General features: G+C 35.6%; 1 protein-coding gene across 2 annotated transcripts; it reads left to right on the forward strand.

The window, feature by feature from the left end:
- Positions 1–5,371: 5,371 nt before the first annotated feature.
- Positions 5,372–18,801, forward strand: LOC147836506 (uncharacterized). Of its 2 annotated transcripts, none has more exons than XM_087258091.1 (5): positions 5,372–5,467; positions 13,995–14,221; positions 15,457–15,496; positions 16,289–16,454; positions 17,412–18,801. In XM_087258091.1, the coding sequence occupies exons 2-5, from the start codon at positions 14,174–14,176 to the stop codon at positions 17,593–17,595; spliced, it is 438 nt and encodes a 145-aa protein (XP_087114217.1). In that variant the 5' UTR covers positions 5,372–5,467; positions 13,995–14,173; the 3' UTR covers positions 17,596–18,801. The 2 variants fall into 2 exon arrangements, with proteins under 2 accessions (XP_087114217.1, XP_087114216.1); XM_087258090.1 differs by having other exon boundaries at positions 13,995–14,851; positions 17,412–18,799.
- The last annotated feature ends 48 nt before the right edge of the window (positions 18,802–18,849 follow it).

The raw sequence follows: 18,849 nt of genomic DNA on the forward strand, positions 1-18,849 counted from the left end.
CACATTCATACATTATGGACAAGTTAGCTTACCCAATTCACCTATAGTGCAAACTCCACACAGAAATGCCAACTGATCCAGCCGACAGCGCTAACCACTAAGCCATCGTGTCGCTCCCCATCGTAGAAATATTTTTTTTTAAATTAAAAGATATGTCTAGATGGTAGGTACACTTTTTTTGTTGTAAATAAAATCTTATGTAAAGCACTTTTTACAGAACAGATCCATTAAATTTTTTTTTACATTATTTTAAAACAAGCTACTGAAGCTACTTTATTGACATTTATAGAATTATTTACTTGGGCAACTCTTTTTGGAAAAATTAAAAAGAAATTCTATTTATTTAAGTAATTACTCTATTAATGAGCAAACATGAAGAAAAATAAACCTATGGCTCCAGAGAGATTATCTCTGAGAGGTAGAATTCTTCATACACTTTCAGAAAAAAATAGTACATATCAAAGAATGTACAAACCCCTTTCACTGGGGCAGTGCCTTTTCATGGAGAATTGTACCTTGACACAAAGAAACACATTTGTACCAATGCAGTTTGTACCTTTAGGGAAACAATTTGTACCATTGAAAACCAAATGTACCTTTGGTTTTTAAAAACAGCATATACAATATTGTATCTTCATCATAGGTACAAATGTGATCCATGAAGGTACCAATACAGTGGCAAGACTTTATACCCTAATAGTGTCAACTATTTAAATGCATTCTGCTATTTCCAAAATGTGTCAACTTATTTTCAGTAAATATCAAACATCAAATACATTTTTAAACAATGTTTTAAAAAAGTTTTTTTGTGTGTAAATGCACCGTTTCCATTTACAATAAAGAATAAAAATACTTTAACATAAATCAAAAGATCTATTTTTTGCTAAACATTTCACAAGACTTCACAAAAATGTTACAGAAATACATTCTCCCATCTACAATATAAGACATTTCCCCCTATTTTCACACAATACCTGTGTAATCACCTAAAAGTTCAATTAATTTACTTTTTATAAGAACAATTGAGTACCTTCATATCAGTTGTACCATAAAAGGTACAGAACAGTATCTTAAGAGGACTTGTCTGTACCATATTGTATAAGGTACAACTTTTACAAAAGTACAAAACTGTTTCTTAAGGGACGTTATTTGTACCACTGCATCTTTTATTTCTGAGAGTGTACAATAGACAAAAGATGTCTCAGCCAGGCAGTGAAGATCGCTGTTTTTTTTTATTTTTATTTTTTAAAGAAATCAGATCTTAAACGCGGCGACTTTGTATGGGATGATAATTCACCGGAAGCTCTGGGCCTGGCTGACTGAAATTAAAAGTCCATGTGCACACAGTGTTCAGCATATATAAGTGCACCTCTCGCAAATCTCTCTTTTAAATTCATATTTTTTAATAGGAAGCTATACAATATTTAATTTGACAAATCTGGAGCTAATCTAACAAAATAACATATGACAGCGGTCCTAAAACTAGTAAACCCAATTTTATGTCTTATAGAAAAAGGTTAAATACAAATTTAAATAAAAGAAAAATCAAGAGAAGCCAAAAATCTTTAATTTTTGTTTTTGCAATATTTTACTTGAATTTAATTGTATTATCTTTCTAGTAATTATATTTGGTGACTGAAATATTATTATAATAAATATATCTGTTTAATAAATCTGTTTTGTTTAAATGCATCAAAATGCACTGGCTATATTTACTGAGAAATGGATCAAAATGTTCATTTTCAAAATGGGGTGTACTCAATTATGCTGAGCACTGTATACCCCATTGGGATATTATAGTAAGGCTAGATTCCTGTAATTCACATTTAGATACATTTTTAAAAGACCCAAGGCTTTGGTAAAGGATTCAATAGTGCTAATAGCAAAGGGGACCCAAGATGCATCTCTTAAAAAAAAGATAGAAATAGGAACTGTAGCACTGTTCACTTTCCTCAATAGGGTATGTGCTGCAGGATTTCTATCCGTCCAAAAGATGGCAGTGGATGAACACTCAATAGCTCCAGTTCACAAACAAACAGTAGTATACAAGATAACGGCTCTCCAGTATTACCACAGACCTTTATCCATCTACCCATATACGCTTGTAAAACTACTTCCAGTCATATGTAATCTAGCTTTTATGTTCCATTAAGTCTTTTGAACATATCAAGGACACGCTGACCCAGAAAGAGTCCCATTACACAGGTCAAGAAACATTCATGGATGCGAGATCACATCATGAAGAACCCGTGTCTGTTTAAATGACACATCTTGATGGGAAGCAGATGACAGTGCATTACTAACCGTGTCATAAAGCAGAGAATCAGCTCATTTAAACACACGACCGTATTATTAAACCTGATGCTCGCAGGATCATGGGAAAATCCTTGCGGTAAACTTGGTTTTGTTTTTACACCTGATTCACACATTCGGACGTTATCTTAATAATATAATTTCAGATTAAAGTATTATAAACAGTTTAATCATATTAATGACTATCAGAGTACTACACCATTGTTCATAGTCAAATAAATAGAGCTAATGTTGTTTTGAAGTCATAGCCTACTAAGATATGATTTAATACCAAATTTTCATAGTAAACATGGCACAAGGCATCACTGTACCAAAGTGCGAATATAAATCCAACTTTACCTCAATGGAAAAACCACAGACTGAGGAGCAGCAAAGTTCGAGGTAGGCTTATCCCTTACAAAAATTAACAATGTTTTTTTTGTGGTAAATTTTGTTGTGGCCATGTTTTTTCGAGCTTTGACTTCCAACTGTAGCATATAACCACAGTTTAAAAGTAAATACCATGGTAAAACTATGGTTGGTGTTGCCACTTTCCCGCCAATACGTAAAATAGTTACATTTTCTTACAAAATCAGACTGTTGCATAGTTAATTTAGGATTACCATAGTCGACCTTTCTATCCATATCTATCTTTAACCAAATCTAACCATAGCTTTACCATGGTAATTGTAGTAAAACTGTGGTTACACAAATGTACAAAACATGGTTACAATTTTACCATCAATCGTTTTGTTGTCGTGGCGATTAACTAGGGAAGCTTTTATTGTGGTATGGTATTATCACGGTACTGACCTGGAATGGGCTGCAAAAAAAAGGTGTTTCAACAGGTTTAATAACCAAAACAAAACTTGATATATGCCTATTGCTTTATACACATTAAGAGTAAACTAATGTTTCAAACTAATTAAACTGCAAATACATGATAAAGTACACCAGGTAACACTTTAGATCAAGTCTAATTAGTAAGTGTTTGTTAATAGATTAAAGTCAGCCCTGAGAAATAACCACATTTATTAGTTACTATGTATGTTAAAGTTATAAGTAATAAACATTTAACAGTTACAATTTTTGATTTTAATTCATAATTTGGCATTATTTATTATAATTACATCATAATTATTGTCAAAGCCTTAATAAACTAGGTTTATAAAGGTTCACAGAATTTGTAATCAATATTTCAGCATGTCAGAGGCAAGATTAACGTGAAAATGTGAATGTTTGAAAAACATTTGGCACTCTAATAAACATCACTGCATATGTGAATATTATTAAAATCACTGTAAATGTTGAAATAATAAATAATTATTCACTATTTGGAAGTGCTATCAAAATGTGTGTGTTCGTTATCACGATATACTGAATTATTTGTGATAATATATTTGCTCAACATTTTTCCAAATATCTTAATTTGTGTTTAACACAAGAGGGAAAGCCATAAATGTTTAAAACAAGTTAAGGGTGCGTAAATGATTACACAATTTAAACATTTCTGTGAACTATAGAGGGAAAATTGTATGAAATATTAAGAAAGTCAATGGTTGTAGGTTTTTCAACATTTTGTTCTCTTTAGCGTTTAACAGAGTAAAGGCTGTGTAAATGAGAACAGAATTTAAACTTCTCTGTGAACTATATTAGGAAAATACCAGGAAAAACATATACAATGAAGTCAATGGTTACAGGTTTTCAACAGTTTTCAAAATATCTTCTTTAGCGTTTAACAGACTTTTAACTCTTAAAGGTTTTAAACAAATAAAGAGTGAGTAATGATGACAGAATTTAAACTTCTCTGTGAACTATATTAGGAAAATACCAGGAAAAACAAATACAATAAAAGTCAATGGTTACAGGTTTTCAACATTTTTCAGAATATCTTATTTTGTGTTTAACAGAAGAAATAAATTCTTAAATGTTTGAAACAAGTAAAGGGTGAATAAAAGATGACAGAATTCTGTGAACTATCCCTTTAATATAATGTGTACGTTAATTTGGCTTTGATATTTATGAACCGTACTGTGCTAAAGTGTGTTTACCGTGACCTTAAACATTTTTGTTGAGTCTTTTCTGAAATGATCTGCTATTTTATGAAAAGCATTTTCAGCATTTCTGGGAGTTCATCCTTATATGTTCTATCTTTCTTTTTCTCTCCAGGTGCATCTTATACTGCCTAAAATGTTGCCTACATACTGTATATTCAGGTCTGGACTCTGTGTAGGCCATTTCATGATGGTTTTTGTTTCATCAGCTGTTTTTCTCTCCAAATATGATTTCATTACATTAGCAGTGTATTTGGGATCACTATTATCATGCTGAAAAATAAAAAAATATAAAAAAATAAAATAAAAAGGTTGCTGGTTCGAGCCACGGCTGGGTCAGTTGGCGTTTCTGTGTGGAGTTTGCATGTTCTCCTTGCGTTCGCATTGGTTTCCTACAGGTGCACCGGTTTTCCCCACAGTGGGTAGGCTAAATTGTCCGTAGTGTATGTGTGTGAATGAGTGTGTGTGAATGTTTCCCAGAGATGGGTTGCGGCTGGAAGGCCATCCACTGCGTAAAACATATGCTGGATAAGTTAGTGGTTCATTCCACTGTGGCGACCCTGGATTAAGAAAGGGACTAATGAATGAATGAATGAGTGAATAAACAAGGTGCTTACAAGTAAGAATTACATGACATGTCTTTACTTTTGAGCACTCACGATCCCATCAAATCAGGCAATATTGACAACAGCTCTGGCTTCCTCCAACTCTTTCTTTCATATGTCTTAAACTATTAGACTCAAAAAATCCAACTACAACCTGTATTTTCAGATTGTATTTTAATAAAGAGAATGAGAAGTTACTTTATAATGTCATTATACCCTCACTAAAACAACAGATGTAACTGGGGGCCTAAGACTTTTGCACAGTACTGTATATTACTTTGCTATTGACATATTGAATATCGGCATATGTCTAGTTCAAGGTCTGGAGGAAAGAAACGATGTTAGTCTGGAGAAATAATGAAGTCTGGGAGGAGCGCATTAAATCTGAGCCTTTCTCTCTCTTTCTCTTGCTCGGGGCAGGGCTGGAACGGGCCGGTGAGTGGATAAAGATTATGGAGCATCCGTGCTGACCGACCGACACCAACTCAGCCTCCAGAAGAGCGGCCAGGGCTGCAGGTGAAACGGCGTGTGGAGAGAAGCTGAACCGTGCTGGAGGAGGATTAGAAAAGACAAAGTTCACCATGAGGAGAGAGTGACCTTACAGACCGAGGGAAATAAGAAAGTGTGACTGAAATACATTTTTAATATGGCGTGCATAGCTCCCTGTTCTGTTGAGATTTATTTTTATATGCTGTGTTGAAGCCAATTAATATATCATTTTACTTTCAGGCAGCTATACTTAATATAAAACTAATCAAAACTCAGCAGATGGAAATTATTGAAGCTTTGTTTCTGCTGGATTGTGTTAGCTCAAATTGTACCTTTTATGGTAACTGCAGGTTTATCGATTGACAATCTGCTAAAAAAAGGGAATAGCTGAGAAAGGAATTTTCATTTCAGCTTAGTCTCTTTATAAATGTGGGGTCGCCACTGCGGAATGAACCACCAGAAAGCATAAACATTGAATGGAATTTGTTAATACTTACACACACACAAACACACACTTTGGTTTTATTGGTTTATAACTGAGGCATAATGTATTTTACACTGCAAAAAATACTACTGTATATAGCCTGAAAAAAGATTCATTGCATTTCCAAAAAAATTAAAGTAAGTGCTTGCAAACAATTTATATGAACTGAATTGAAACAAACAAATTAAGTTAAGCATCATTACATTTTATTTGTTTGTTTAAATTGGGCCCAAATAACTTGTTTGCGAACACTTACCTTAAAAAATTAATTTGCTAATCCAATTAATAATTTTTTTTTTTATGTACCCAAACCCCACCCCTAAAGTAAACCCTATTCTCACAGGAAATCTGAATCAAAATTTGAATGTTAAAAAACACTGATAAGGATGCTTATTTAAATGTTTTCGAAATACAAAGACACAGGACATGACCTCATAAACTACTTCGACATTTTACAGTAAGGCCCAATCCCAATTCTACCCCATAGCCCTTCCCAATCCTCTTTAGCTTAAAGGCGTAGGGCAAAGGGGAAGGGCAAGATACCCCTTCCAGTCAGCGCAATAGCCTAGTGGTTAGCGCGCTGACATATGGTGCAGTAGCACTTCAGGGTGTCCTGAGTTCAAATCTTGGCTTGAGGACATTTCCTGACCCTACCCCCTCTCTCTCTCCAACTTCATTTCCTGTCTAAAATAATATCATGTCAAAAAGGGCAAAAAATAAATCTTAAAAAAAAAAGATACCCCTTTGAACGAGATTTTTCAGGAACACACTCGAAACATGGGGTAAGAAAATTTCCTAGAATACGCCAGCTACAACAGCAGGATCGCAGTTCCCGGAAGTAAAGAGATCCACAAATCAGTATTTTTTGTCATTATTACAAATTTTTACAACTAGCAAGTACATGTTTTAATATATTCATAACCACGTTTATGTTTTGCCGTCATGCTTTTAAAAAGCCTGCTAAAAGAAAAACTGTTAAATTTTATGATCTATAATCCATAATGATAACTCCTGTATAGCAGTCCCACAACACTCGAAAACCCTGTCAGTAATGTCTAGTGGCTGAGAAAGAGCTTTTTACAGTGTTATTCGGTGCATGTTAATGTTGTTTTAGTGTGTTTACATAAATGGATATGTCCACTGTGTAAATGCAAAGTATGGTTATGATCTTATTGCCACATTATATCATTATGATAACATAATAAATGTCTTCAGTAATCTCCTGAAGATAAATACAAAAAAAACAAAAAAACAAAGCAACTGGAATCACTACAGCAGTTGCGATTGTCTATCTATGAAGCAAGAGATCTCGATGGCATATAATGATGTGTGCAGGTGCTGTAGTGCTGTCCCATTTCCTAGGGGAAAATTTGAAGCCCTTCCCCTTCACACTCTGTTTCAAGGGCCAAGGGGAAAAATTCTATTTTTTCTATACAAAAATAGAATTGGGATTGGGCCTAATACTGGTCATACCCATGTCTTTATGTGTCCTCGTAAAGCACCCAAACCAGTCTACACACATGAAAAATATATATCTGTGTACGTATATATCATAAACTGTAAAAGATATGGACGTGGTATCAGTGACGTCACTGTCAGTAGGTGTGACAACCATTGCCAATTTCTTTGCACGTCATCGCATCGACCAGGGGATCCCAAACAAGGGCAAAGAGGGAGAGCATGAGTGGAGCTACAGACGCCTGCTAGCATTTTGTTTGGACAGGCATTTCTTTAAGAGAAACAATTAATACTTTATTACCTGCGACTGGTTTGTGTTCTGACCTCATGTGCTTGGTTGTATACTAAATTTTTTAAAAACACTGTTGTACTACATTGAGCCACTAAACATTGTTCTATGACCATTTATGTGAAGCTGCTTTGACACAATCTACATTGTAAAAGCGCTATACAAATAAAGCTGAATTGAATTGAATTATGACATTTTTCTACAAGAGGAAAGCGCAAATCACTTCTAAATACTTAAAATATAGTCTGTAATAGTAAATGCAAGACTATTGATGAAATCCAGGCATAACACTGTATGACAACGCCTCAGATGACAGTTCTAGAGACTACAGCTAATCAATCTGTCAGATTCTGGAGTGCATTACAGGTCTAAGGAAAAATATAAATGATAAATGATCTCAAGTAAAACAAATACATTTATAGAGATGGTATTTAAGTAGATAATTTCACTCCTGGGAAATGGAGACCACGTGAATGGTTAGTGAGCACAATTAAGTGCACACAGCATGCCATATCATCTGATAATTGTAAGAAATAATTCCAAAAAAGCAACCAACTGTGTAAAGCCACATAAAACAAAACAAAAATATGATGAATTTGCCGAGTTCAGCAGCTAATCAGCCGAAATCAGCTAAGGTGAAGTGACGGAGACCAGTGAGACCTAGCTGTCACTCAAGTGGCCACACCCTTAATTATGCAGACTATGCATAACTTAACATAAACAAAACGGATTAGTTCTAAAAAAATTCACCCCCTCCCAGTTGGCCTGAAGGGTAATATAAACTATATGAACTAAAATCATTCTTTGTACCAGGCTGTAAACACCTTTTTTTGCTGTCAAGTCCCCCACTTTTGCTCTATTATGGAGCCAGGACTAGCCGAATTTCGATGAATTGCAGTTTCAGTTTCGTATTTGCTTCACGAGGAGAGTGGAAGGTTGCCACTTGCCTATGTCTTTGGACTGTAGGGGAAACCGAAGCACTCAGAGGAAACCCACGCCAACATAGGAAGAACATGCAAACTCCACACAGAAATGCCAACTGACCCATCCGGGACTCGAACAAACTACCTTCTTGCTGTGAGGCGACTGTGCTTACCACTGAGCCACCGTGTCGCCACTGTAAATGTATATAAAACATACATAAGATAATAAATAAATATAATTTATACATGCACACACACACACACAGATATAATTTTTGTGTGTGTGTGCAGACTGGTTTGGGTGCTTTACGAGGACACATTACATTATATTACATTAGCACAAAAGGCAGTGATGTTCAGCTAATTTAAATGAAGTAAAACTATATTTTGTTCTTAACATCAAAACAAAACAAAAACATATCAAAAAATCTTAATAAAAATTAATAACAGAAATAGGGCGAAGCAGTGGCGCAGTAGGTAGTGCTGTCGCCTCACAGTGAGAAGGTCGCTGGGTCTAGCCTCGGCTCAGTTGGTGTTTCTGTGTGGAGTTTGCATGTTTTCCCTGCATTCGCATGGGTTTCCTCCAGGTGCTCCGGTTTCCCCCACAGTCCAAAGACATGCGGTACAGGTGAATTGGGTTATCTAAATTGTCCGTAGTGTATGAGTGTGTGTGTGAATGTTTCCCAGAGATGGGTTGCGGCTGGAAGGGCATCCGCTGTGTAAAACTTGCTGGATAAGTTGGCGTTTCATTCTGCTGTGGCGACCCCGGATTAATAAAGGTACTAAGCCGACAAAAAAATGAGTGAATGAATAACAGAAATACTACAAAATGAATTCATGTTTGTGCAGGTATCATTTTCTTTTCGGCTTAGTCCCTTTATTAATCTGGGGTCGCCACAGCGAAATGAACTGCCAACTTATCCAGCACGTTTTTTACGTATCGAATGCCCTTCCAGCCGCAACCCATCTCTGGGATACAAGCATTCACACTCATTCACATTACGGACAATTCAGCTTACCCAATTCACCTGTACCACATGACTTTGGACTTGTGGGGGAAACCAGAGCACCCGGAGGAAACCCACACAAATGCGGGGAGAACATGCAAACTCTACACAGAAATGCCAACTGACCCAGCCAAGGCTCAAATCAGTGACCTTCTTGCTGTGAGGCAACAGCACTACCTACTGCGCCACCGCAGTTATCAAGCGTTTTACTATACTGTGACAAAAGCTGGCAGATTTATATTGATCTAACTTTTTTATTTTAGTTTAAGTTATCTACGTTTCTGCATATACCAACTCTTATAGCATGGAAAATATCTAGTAACTTTTTTTACAGTATAGCGTTTAATGATAGTTTCAGGCTAGTGGCAAGGCAGCATTTTCTAAAACACTGTTGGCGAAATGTGCAATAAGCATGTGTCCTCCACATTCAGGTCAAAAGGCCTCTCAAAGGTGGATGTCAAATGCAAACTTATATATAATTCTGGCTCCGTTCAGGTGTAAAACGCCCACTTTTCATGATCCAATCTAGTTACAGGCAAATAAAAAATTTAGAGTAATAAAAAACAAGAAATACTTATCCAAAATAGTTGACTTTATTAGAAAATTGTGTGAAAAACTGTTGCCTTAAACTATAAGTTTTTAAACAAGGTGAAACTCAACAGCCTATAGCTGAATTAGCATTCCATTCCATGTAGTTCTATGGTAAAGAGATAGCTCACTCATTGAAATTTTAAGTTTAGTTTCTAAGTAGCAGAAGTCGTCATAGTTGGGTAAACTTATAGCCCAACAATTTGCTCAAATAAAAAAAAAAACCTTAATGGTGTCATCAAGACCTTCAGAACAATGAAAAAAATAATGTGAGACTGATAACTGCAGCCAGAAGAGAAAACAACATCAAGTGTATTGTCCTGTCCCATAGACGCTGCCTTAAAAACACCTCGCACAAGTGGTAATTCATTTTTACATACAAAAATACATATAAATATAGGTTTGGTTTTTAAAAAATTTGAATATTAAAAACTTTCAAGGATTTAAGCTGCTGATGACCGTTAAATGCGTCATAATAAAAAGGTCTGTTACGTACTTCCCTCAAGGTGTTTCAAACCTTTATGTTTTTTTTTTCTCTTTTGAACACAAAGGAAGTTATTTTGAAAAATGTTAGAAACCTGTAACCACCGACTTCCATAATAGGATAATTAAAAAACTATGCATGTCAATGGTTTTTATTTATTTATTCATTTTCCATCAGCTTAGTCGCTCATTTATTAGGGGTCACTACAGTGGAATGAACCGCCAACTCTTCCAGCATATGTTTTACGCAGCTGAAGCTCTTCTTGCTGCAACCCAGTACCCAGTAGCCCTTCCAGCTGCAACCCATCATGCCATCTCAACTTACATCAACTAATGCCGAGTTCAGACTGCATGTTTTTTTTGAGAAGGAGGTTTTGAGAAAATCGCAGACAAATGCTTGAAATCACAGGCAAATCGGTGCTCGTGTACGTGAGTGACAATCACACAGTATGAACTATTAAAAACGCGATCTGAGAGAATCATTGATGAGTCGCCAATGCTTGTGAGATATTTGGATGCTAAAAACTAGGTTTGACAGGAGCACACATGTCTGTTTGAGGTTTCATACAGAAAGCTAAAAAAAAAGTTGAGGAGAAATTGCTAATTCCCTTCAAACCCAGGTGAGCAAATATGTACATTTTCTACCCCGTTAAAGGCTTCTTTCTCGTTATGTAGTTAATAACAAAAGATATACTGCGTGTTTTTGGCTGTGAGATGTGGTTTGAACGAAGTTGTCGGCGATTCTTCCTGTTGTAAAGTCATGTAATGTGAAAGCCCCTGTCGCCGATCCATCTTGCAGTGTAAACAAAGCAGCGACAAAACGCAAGCCCAGATAGTCAAGCAGTGTGAAGACATCTGTGACTACACGACTACTTTGAAAATGATGCAGTCTGAACTCGGCATAACCCCTAAAATATATTGAAGCCTAACTAACTTATTAAAATAAGTTAAAGCAACATGAAACATTTTTAGTCTTGACTTTGTCATTAAATTTTTTTTTTACACTGTAGTGTTAGTTTCACCTTGTGCAAAAACTTTGAATGTTTCCTTGCAATTTTCCAATAAAAGTCAGCTATTTGCAAGTTCAGCGTGTTTAGCACAGTCTTATCATATCTGTTATTCTCAACCAAGTCCAGCTGACCCAAACTTTTGGGATGTTTGCTGTAACTTTGACCAGGATTCTGTGAAAGGATGAAAAGCACTACAACAGAAGCTGAAGTCAGACAGCTATCAAAGCCTGCAGTGCTCACCTTTCAAAAGCCTGCCTGTGATGTTTTTTTCTCCATTCTCTTGCTATTAATTCAACCCTAGTCTTTCTGTTTGACTGAGGATAACTCATTCCATCCCATCTGAAATGTTCTCTCTTAGCATCCCAATGTTCTGCTTTGCTGAAAGAAGTCTTAGCATAATAGTTCTGCAAATAAAACGTAGCATATCATGTGTACTCATAAATCGAGGTGTTTTTTTTTTTTTTAAAACATGGGGTTTTTATTGACAGTATATGAGCCATACCCGAAGGAACAAGATAATAATGCTAGAATCAATGTAAACGTGCAGTAGTGTCTCATAACTTATTAAAATGTATATTTATTCAATCCCTTGAGTTTGGCAGAGTCTCCTCCATCTTGGGTAAATGTTTATTCATTTGATATTAATTTGTGTCATACTTTGTTTGATGGTAATTCTCACTATCGGTAAACCATTAAGACTTTCATTCATTGATTTTCCTTCACCCTAATCCCTTATTTATCAGGGGCCACCACAGCAGAATGAACCACCAACTATTCCGACATGTGTTTTACACATCAGATGCCCTTCCAGCTGCAACCCAGTACTGGGAAACCCCCATACACTCTCACATTCACACACACACTCATACACTAAGCCCAATTTAGTTAATTCAATTCACCTATAGTGCATGTCTTTGAACTGTGGGGGAAACATTAAGACTTTTAGCTATAAACTACCCTACTAATTTGCTGCCTATTAATAGTAAGATATAGGTATTGGGTGGGTTTAGGTATGTAGAATAATATACTTTATAAGTACTAATAAATAACCAATATCTGACTAAATGCCAGGTAGGAAGGCAGTTGTTAAAGCGATAGTTTACTCAAAAATAATAATGTTCTCATCATTTAGTCTCATTCAAGTGTTTGTGAAACTCATTTACACAAAATAAGATATTTCAAAGAATGATGAAAACTAGTAACCATTGACTTTCAGTTGAAAAAAAAAAATACTATGGAAGAAAATGGTTATGGGTTTTCAACATTTCTCTAAAAATCTTAATTTGTGTTTAACAGAGGTAAGAAATGTTTAAAGGTTTGAAACAAGTAAAGGGTCAGCATATGATGACAGAATAAAAAATTTTTTTGGTGAACTATAGGAAAATAGTGGGAAAACAGTAAGGTCAATGGTTACAGGTTTCCAACATTTTTCAACATATCTTAATTTTTGTATAACAAAAGAAAGAAACCCATAAATGTATGAAACAAGTAAAGTGTAAGTAAATGATGCCAGAATTTAATTTCTTTGGTGAACTATGTAGTAAAATAGTTGGGAAAACAAATACTATGTAAGTCAATGGTTACAGGTTTCCAACATTTTTCCCAAATATTTTCATGTGTTTAACAGAAGAAAGAAACCTATAAGAAACAAGTAAAGTGTAAGTAAATAACGTCAGAATTTAATTTCTTTAACTTCTGGTGAACTATGAAGTAAAAGTGTAGTGAAAACAAATACTATGTAAGTCAATGGTTACAGATTTCCAACAGTTTTTTAAATATCCTCATTTGTGTTTAACAGAAGAAATAAACTTATAAAGGTTGGAACAAGTAAATGAGTAAATTATGACACAATTACATTTCTTTAGTGAACTAGGACACAGAAAGAACAAATACAATGTAAGTTAATGGTTACAGCTTTTTAACTCTTCAAAATATCTTTGTGTTTAATAACGACAGAATTTATTATTTTTTGTGAACTATCCCTTCAATATAAAGTGCTATCTTAATTTAGCTTCATGAATTATATTACTTTGCTTGATTTAGAACAAAAGTATTTTTTTATATTTAATAATGTATAAATTAATATACAAACCAAGCAATTCACCTGGCCAGAGGCCTCAATTGAGGACTATAAGTTACTGTAACATGTACACAGTATAATTGCTTTGTTTTAGAGGTGAAAATTATGTTTGAGAAATTACTTTAAAATAATTTTTTATGTCATAAAGTAGCCAGTGTTTTTTCTTGTATGGTGACTGGAGGGCAGATAAAGATAAACAGAAGTGTGTATTTGTGTGGTTTTTATTTATCAGGATTGTGTCCAAGATGATGCAGCTAATCATAATGCTGAAGGAAAGGTCTTCGCCTCGTGAGAGATGTGTCTCAACAACAGCAATCTTCTCTATGTCAGTCCAGCAGGACATCTATCTCCAACTCTGATCTCCAATATTACAGGGATAACCGGGGATTTGTTGACCCAGCGTTACAGACAATGCCTATCTGCTGGGAGAAATATTCTGATATGCAGTGCATCCGGAAAGTATTCATAGTATTACTTTTTCCACATTTTTTTTTAATGTTAATACCTTATTCCAAAATGGATTAAATTAATATATTTCCTCATAATTCTAACACAATACACAATACCCCATAATGACAATGTGAAAAAAGAGTTTTTGAAATTATTGAAAATTTAATAAAAATACAAAACCTGAAAAATCACATGTACATAAGTATTTACAGCCTTTTGAAAATTCAGTTGATTGGACATAATTTGAAAATTCATACACCTGTCTATATAAGGTCGCAGGGTTGACAGTGCATGTCAAAGCACAAACCAAGCATGAAGACAAAGGGATTGTCTGTAGTCCTCCGAGACAGGATTGTCTTGAGGCACTCGGCTGGGGAAGGTTACAGAAACATTTCTGCTGCTCTGAAATTTCCAATGAGCACAGCGGCCTACATCATCTGTAAGTGAAAGATGTTTGGAACCACCAGGACTCTTCCTAGAGCTGGCCGGCCATCTAAGCTGAGAGGCCTGGGAAGAAGGGGCTTAGTCAGGGAGGTGATCAAATATTCGATGGTCACACTGTATGAGCTCCAGCGTTCTTCTGGGAGAGAGGAGAACCTTACAGACAACCATCTGTGCAGCAATCCAACAATCAGGCCTGTATGGTAGAATGGCCAGATTGAAGCCACTCTCCACCTGGAATTTTATCCTAACCTGCCTAGTTAACATAATTAACCTAGTTAAGCCTTTAAAAGTCACTTTAAGCTGTATAGAAGTGTCTTGAATAATATCTAGTAAAATAATATTTACTGTCATCATGGCGAAGATAAAATAAATCAGTTATTAGAAATGAGTTATTATATTGTTTAGAAATGTGTTGAATTTTTTTTTCTCCGTTAAACAGAAATTGGGGAAAAAAATAAACAGGAGGGATAATAATTCAGGGGGTTTAATAATTCTGACTTCACCTGTATATATCATTTTAAATTTAAATTTAGCCTCTTCCAAATGATTAAATGTAATATCTTAGTGTTTTTATGTAAAGGTCGTAGCAGACATGAGACATTTATGCAGCAGTAGCATATTTATGTGTAGACCTTGCTTACAGTATTCTGTGAGGGGACTGGTAGTGTAAATAAATATACTATTACTGTCCTTGTAAAGACTTTTACAGAATCTTAAATCTGAATGATATACATGCAGGTGCCTTGACATTACAGTTCTGTAAACCACAAACTATAAATTCTGCATTTGTGTGCACACAGGAGACTGAGACCAGGAGTCCTGCAAAAGATGATGCTTTTGGTAGGTGATCGCAGGCTGAATTATGAATAGCCTAATGACATATTACTGTTTGGAATAGACAGAGCAGTATCCTTGAATGCATTCTTGTAATACTAGACTTTAGAGTGTAACAGATTTATTTTGATTCTTGCAGTTTTATTCTGTAGAACCATTGATGTTTGTAATGCAATTGGCCAACTCTGACTAGCACTTAAACAGTATTGCTCTTTTGCTGATTTGTTCCATTTTCTATATATTCTTCTTCAAGAATCAGCATTTTTTGGTCAAGACTCTTATAAATATCATGCTCGATTTGTACTCTATTTAAAAATATCTGATTAAAATACTTTAAAAATACATCTGATCATTTAACTATCACTATTTAATCTCTTTTTCTGTTCTCTCTTTTCTATTGAAAACATTTTCTATTTCTATTACGTCTACTGCTTGTTCTGATCTATTTTTTTTATTTGGTCCTCTCTCTTGATCACTTTTGAATCTATTTTCTCTTCTAACATTATATAAAAATAATTTTAGAATCGACGTCACGGTGGCTCAGTGGTTAGCCTAGTTGTCTTACAGCAAGAAGGTTGCTGGTTCGAGCCCCGGCTGGGCCAGTTGGGATTTCTTTGTGGAGTTTGCATGTTCTCCCTGTGTTAGCGTGGGTTTGCTCCGGTTTCCTTCCCAGTTCAAAGACATGCGCTATAGGTTTTTTATTGAATAAGCTAAATTGGCCATAGTGTATGTACGTGAATGTATTAACAATAATAATAATAATATTAATACATTTTATTTATGGTGCGCTTTTCTCAGTGATTTGTTCCATTCGACGGCTGTTTGCTATTAAAGAAGCAGCAGAGACATTTGCTATTGAAGGAGCAGCAGAGACAAAGGGACTTTGTCAAACTTTAAAAGGGACTTTGTCAGTAACTTTTACAGTTCCTATGGACCAGTTTCTTCTTCCTCCAGATCACAACATGTAAGTGTCATTAAAATTGTTACCTTGTTTTGTGTAGTTTGCAAAATATGTGTTTAATTGTGTGTTATAAGTTGTAATCACCCCAGCGGCTGTATCTCTCAGGTTAAATATGTATGGGCTGTTCAAATATCCCACCCAAAGCTATGTTAAAAATGCGATACGTGTTTCTTCTTTTACCGATTTAAATGCTTTTCTGAGTTGGCGATCCTCTGCTGTTTGCCTTTGCTTTGGCTATCATTAGCTGTTCCTCACATGTGGTGCGGTCAGTTTTCAAAATAGTTCAACATTTGCCACTGTGTGGATTAATACTGAATGCATGTCACTGTTATTACTTGGGGTTAGGTTTAAGAGGAGAGTAATATGCTGCTGTTTAACTGCATTGCTTTATTGCATTCCTGCATTGGGCTCTCACATACTTTGCGCTACTTCATACTGTAGCCGTGGTGGGCATTTCTGTCTGTCTCTTGCTGAACGCAGTCAACCAATAGCATTAGACTGGGTCATCGGTCTAATCATGGCAGATTAGCTGCGCGCTAAGGAGGGGTTTGGGAACAAATGAATCACTGAATGAATCATATCGGAGTCGTTGGGATAATTAGGTAAAAACAAATGCACATTTAAAGACCATGAAAGTGTTTTTTGACCTTGCATGCATATCAGGCTGTTGTTGGAGACCCCTAAAACCAAAATATGACCTTTTTAAATGTAAAATAGGGGTTCTTGGGGGGCTAATAATTCAGGAGGGCTAATAATTCTGACTAATGGATTCTTAATGTAAACTGTTACCAATAATTCCACCCATGCTAAAACCCCTATAATACAGTACACTGCCTCAAGTGGCTTTAATCTAATAACTGAAAGGCTCTGCGTGGGTCGCTCTATTCACATGTAGTTTTCAGAAGGTGTCGTGGCAGGACGGAGCAGTTAATGTCCCCTGTTCATTTTTCTTGGTAATAGAACTGTCAGTGGGAGACACGTGGCAAAAAGGACACGCTCTGGCTCAATAGGAACAGAGTTTCTGCACGTTGTGGGGGAAAAACAGACACCCGCTGGTTGGAAGGAAATGAAATTCACACCGCCTGCCAAGCACCTGGGCGATTCATCACCTCTAAACTGTTGTGGCGCGGCTGGTGTGGAATAATTCACCGCTGGGCGACAGGTCAGGCCGCGACGGGAGCACTACGCACCTGGCCTCTGCTCCTGACGGGCGTCAAATGGGACAGAGATGCACCGAATGGTTTGGCCTGCCTGAGCCATGCATACTGGAATTAACCCTATTGGCACTTAAGACCATGCATGGCCTTACTGCTGGAGGAAGGGGCTAAAGCCTCAAAATTGGACTGATTACTATAAAATGTAAAGTTGAAGTTAAATTTATTAGCTTTCCTGTTTTTTTTCCGTTTTTAAATATATCGCAAATGATTTTTAACAGAGCAAGAAATATTTCACAGTATTTCCTATAATATTTTTTCTTCTTGAGAAAGTCTGATTTGTTTTATTGTAGAATAAAAGCAGATTTTAATTGTTAAAGAAAATCACAGGTCCTAATTAATTGGTTCAGGTGTGTTTAATATGGGTAGCAACTGAAATTTGCAGGAAGGTGGCTCTCCAGGAACAGGGTTGGCCACCCCTGGACTAGCTCCATAAGAAATTGTTGGCTACATGGGGTAAATTTTTTTATTTATTTGACAAATCTATATCTCAAGAGCAATCCAGTGACCCCTCTGAGTTTAAAGTTATATTCCCTCTTGATTGTATGTTTTGTGATTGTGTGTGTGTGTTTTTTTTGTCTCTTTTCTTTTGTGTTTTCTTTTATATTGTCTTTTGTATGTCTAGTACGATTCAATGTTTGTTCTTGTGTGTGTATGAGGAGTTCAGATGCAAAAACCTCTGTGTCGTCTAAAATTCCCATAAAAAATTAGCATTATTCTCAGCCTCCTTGGTTTATGTTGAGTTATTTCTCTTCGAAGACCATGAAAATAACTTATTCTTTGCCATAAAAGTGAAATTACTGAACCTATACACTGGAGCTTGATAAAAACGCTCATTTTAGAAAATAATTTCTGACGGCATTTAGAGGTTTTTGCATCTGAACTCTTCATATATTAAACATCTTAAAATAAAGTAATACAAATATTAAAAAGTTTCCAAACCACGTTTCATGTATTTCACATGATGTGAAGCACATATTTTTCACCGTAGGGGTTACTGTAGCTATACAGTTCATAATGATACCATCTACCACATTGGTTTGAACCAGACCTTAATAAATAGGCTAAATGAAAACAAGTTTTTCCAGTTGTCTGCTATAAGTGTGAAATAAAATATTTGGATAGCCTATAATCAATTCATGACAGTCTAACAAAGTCTCCCTTTTTATTAATTTATTTTTTAT

This window comes from Danio rerio, chromosome 6, assembly GCF_052040795.2.
Source record: "Danio rerio strain M-AB ecotype USA chromosome 6, GRCz13ab, whole genome shotgun sequence".
Taxonomy (NCBI): domain Eukaryota; kingdom Metazoa; phylum Chordata; class Actinopteri; order Cypriniformes; family Danionidae; genus Danio; species Danio rerio.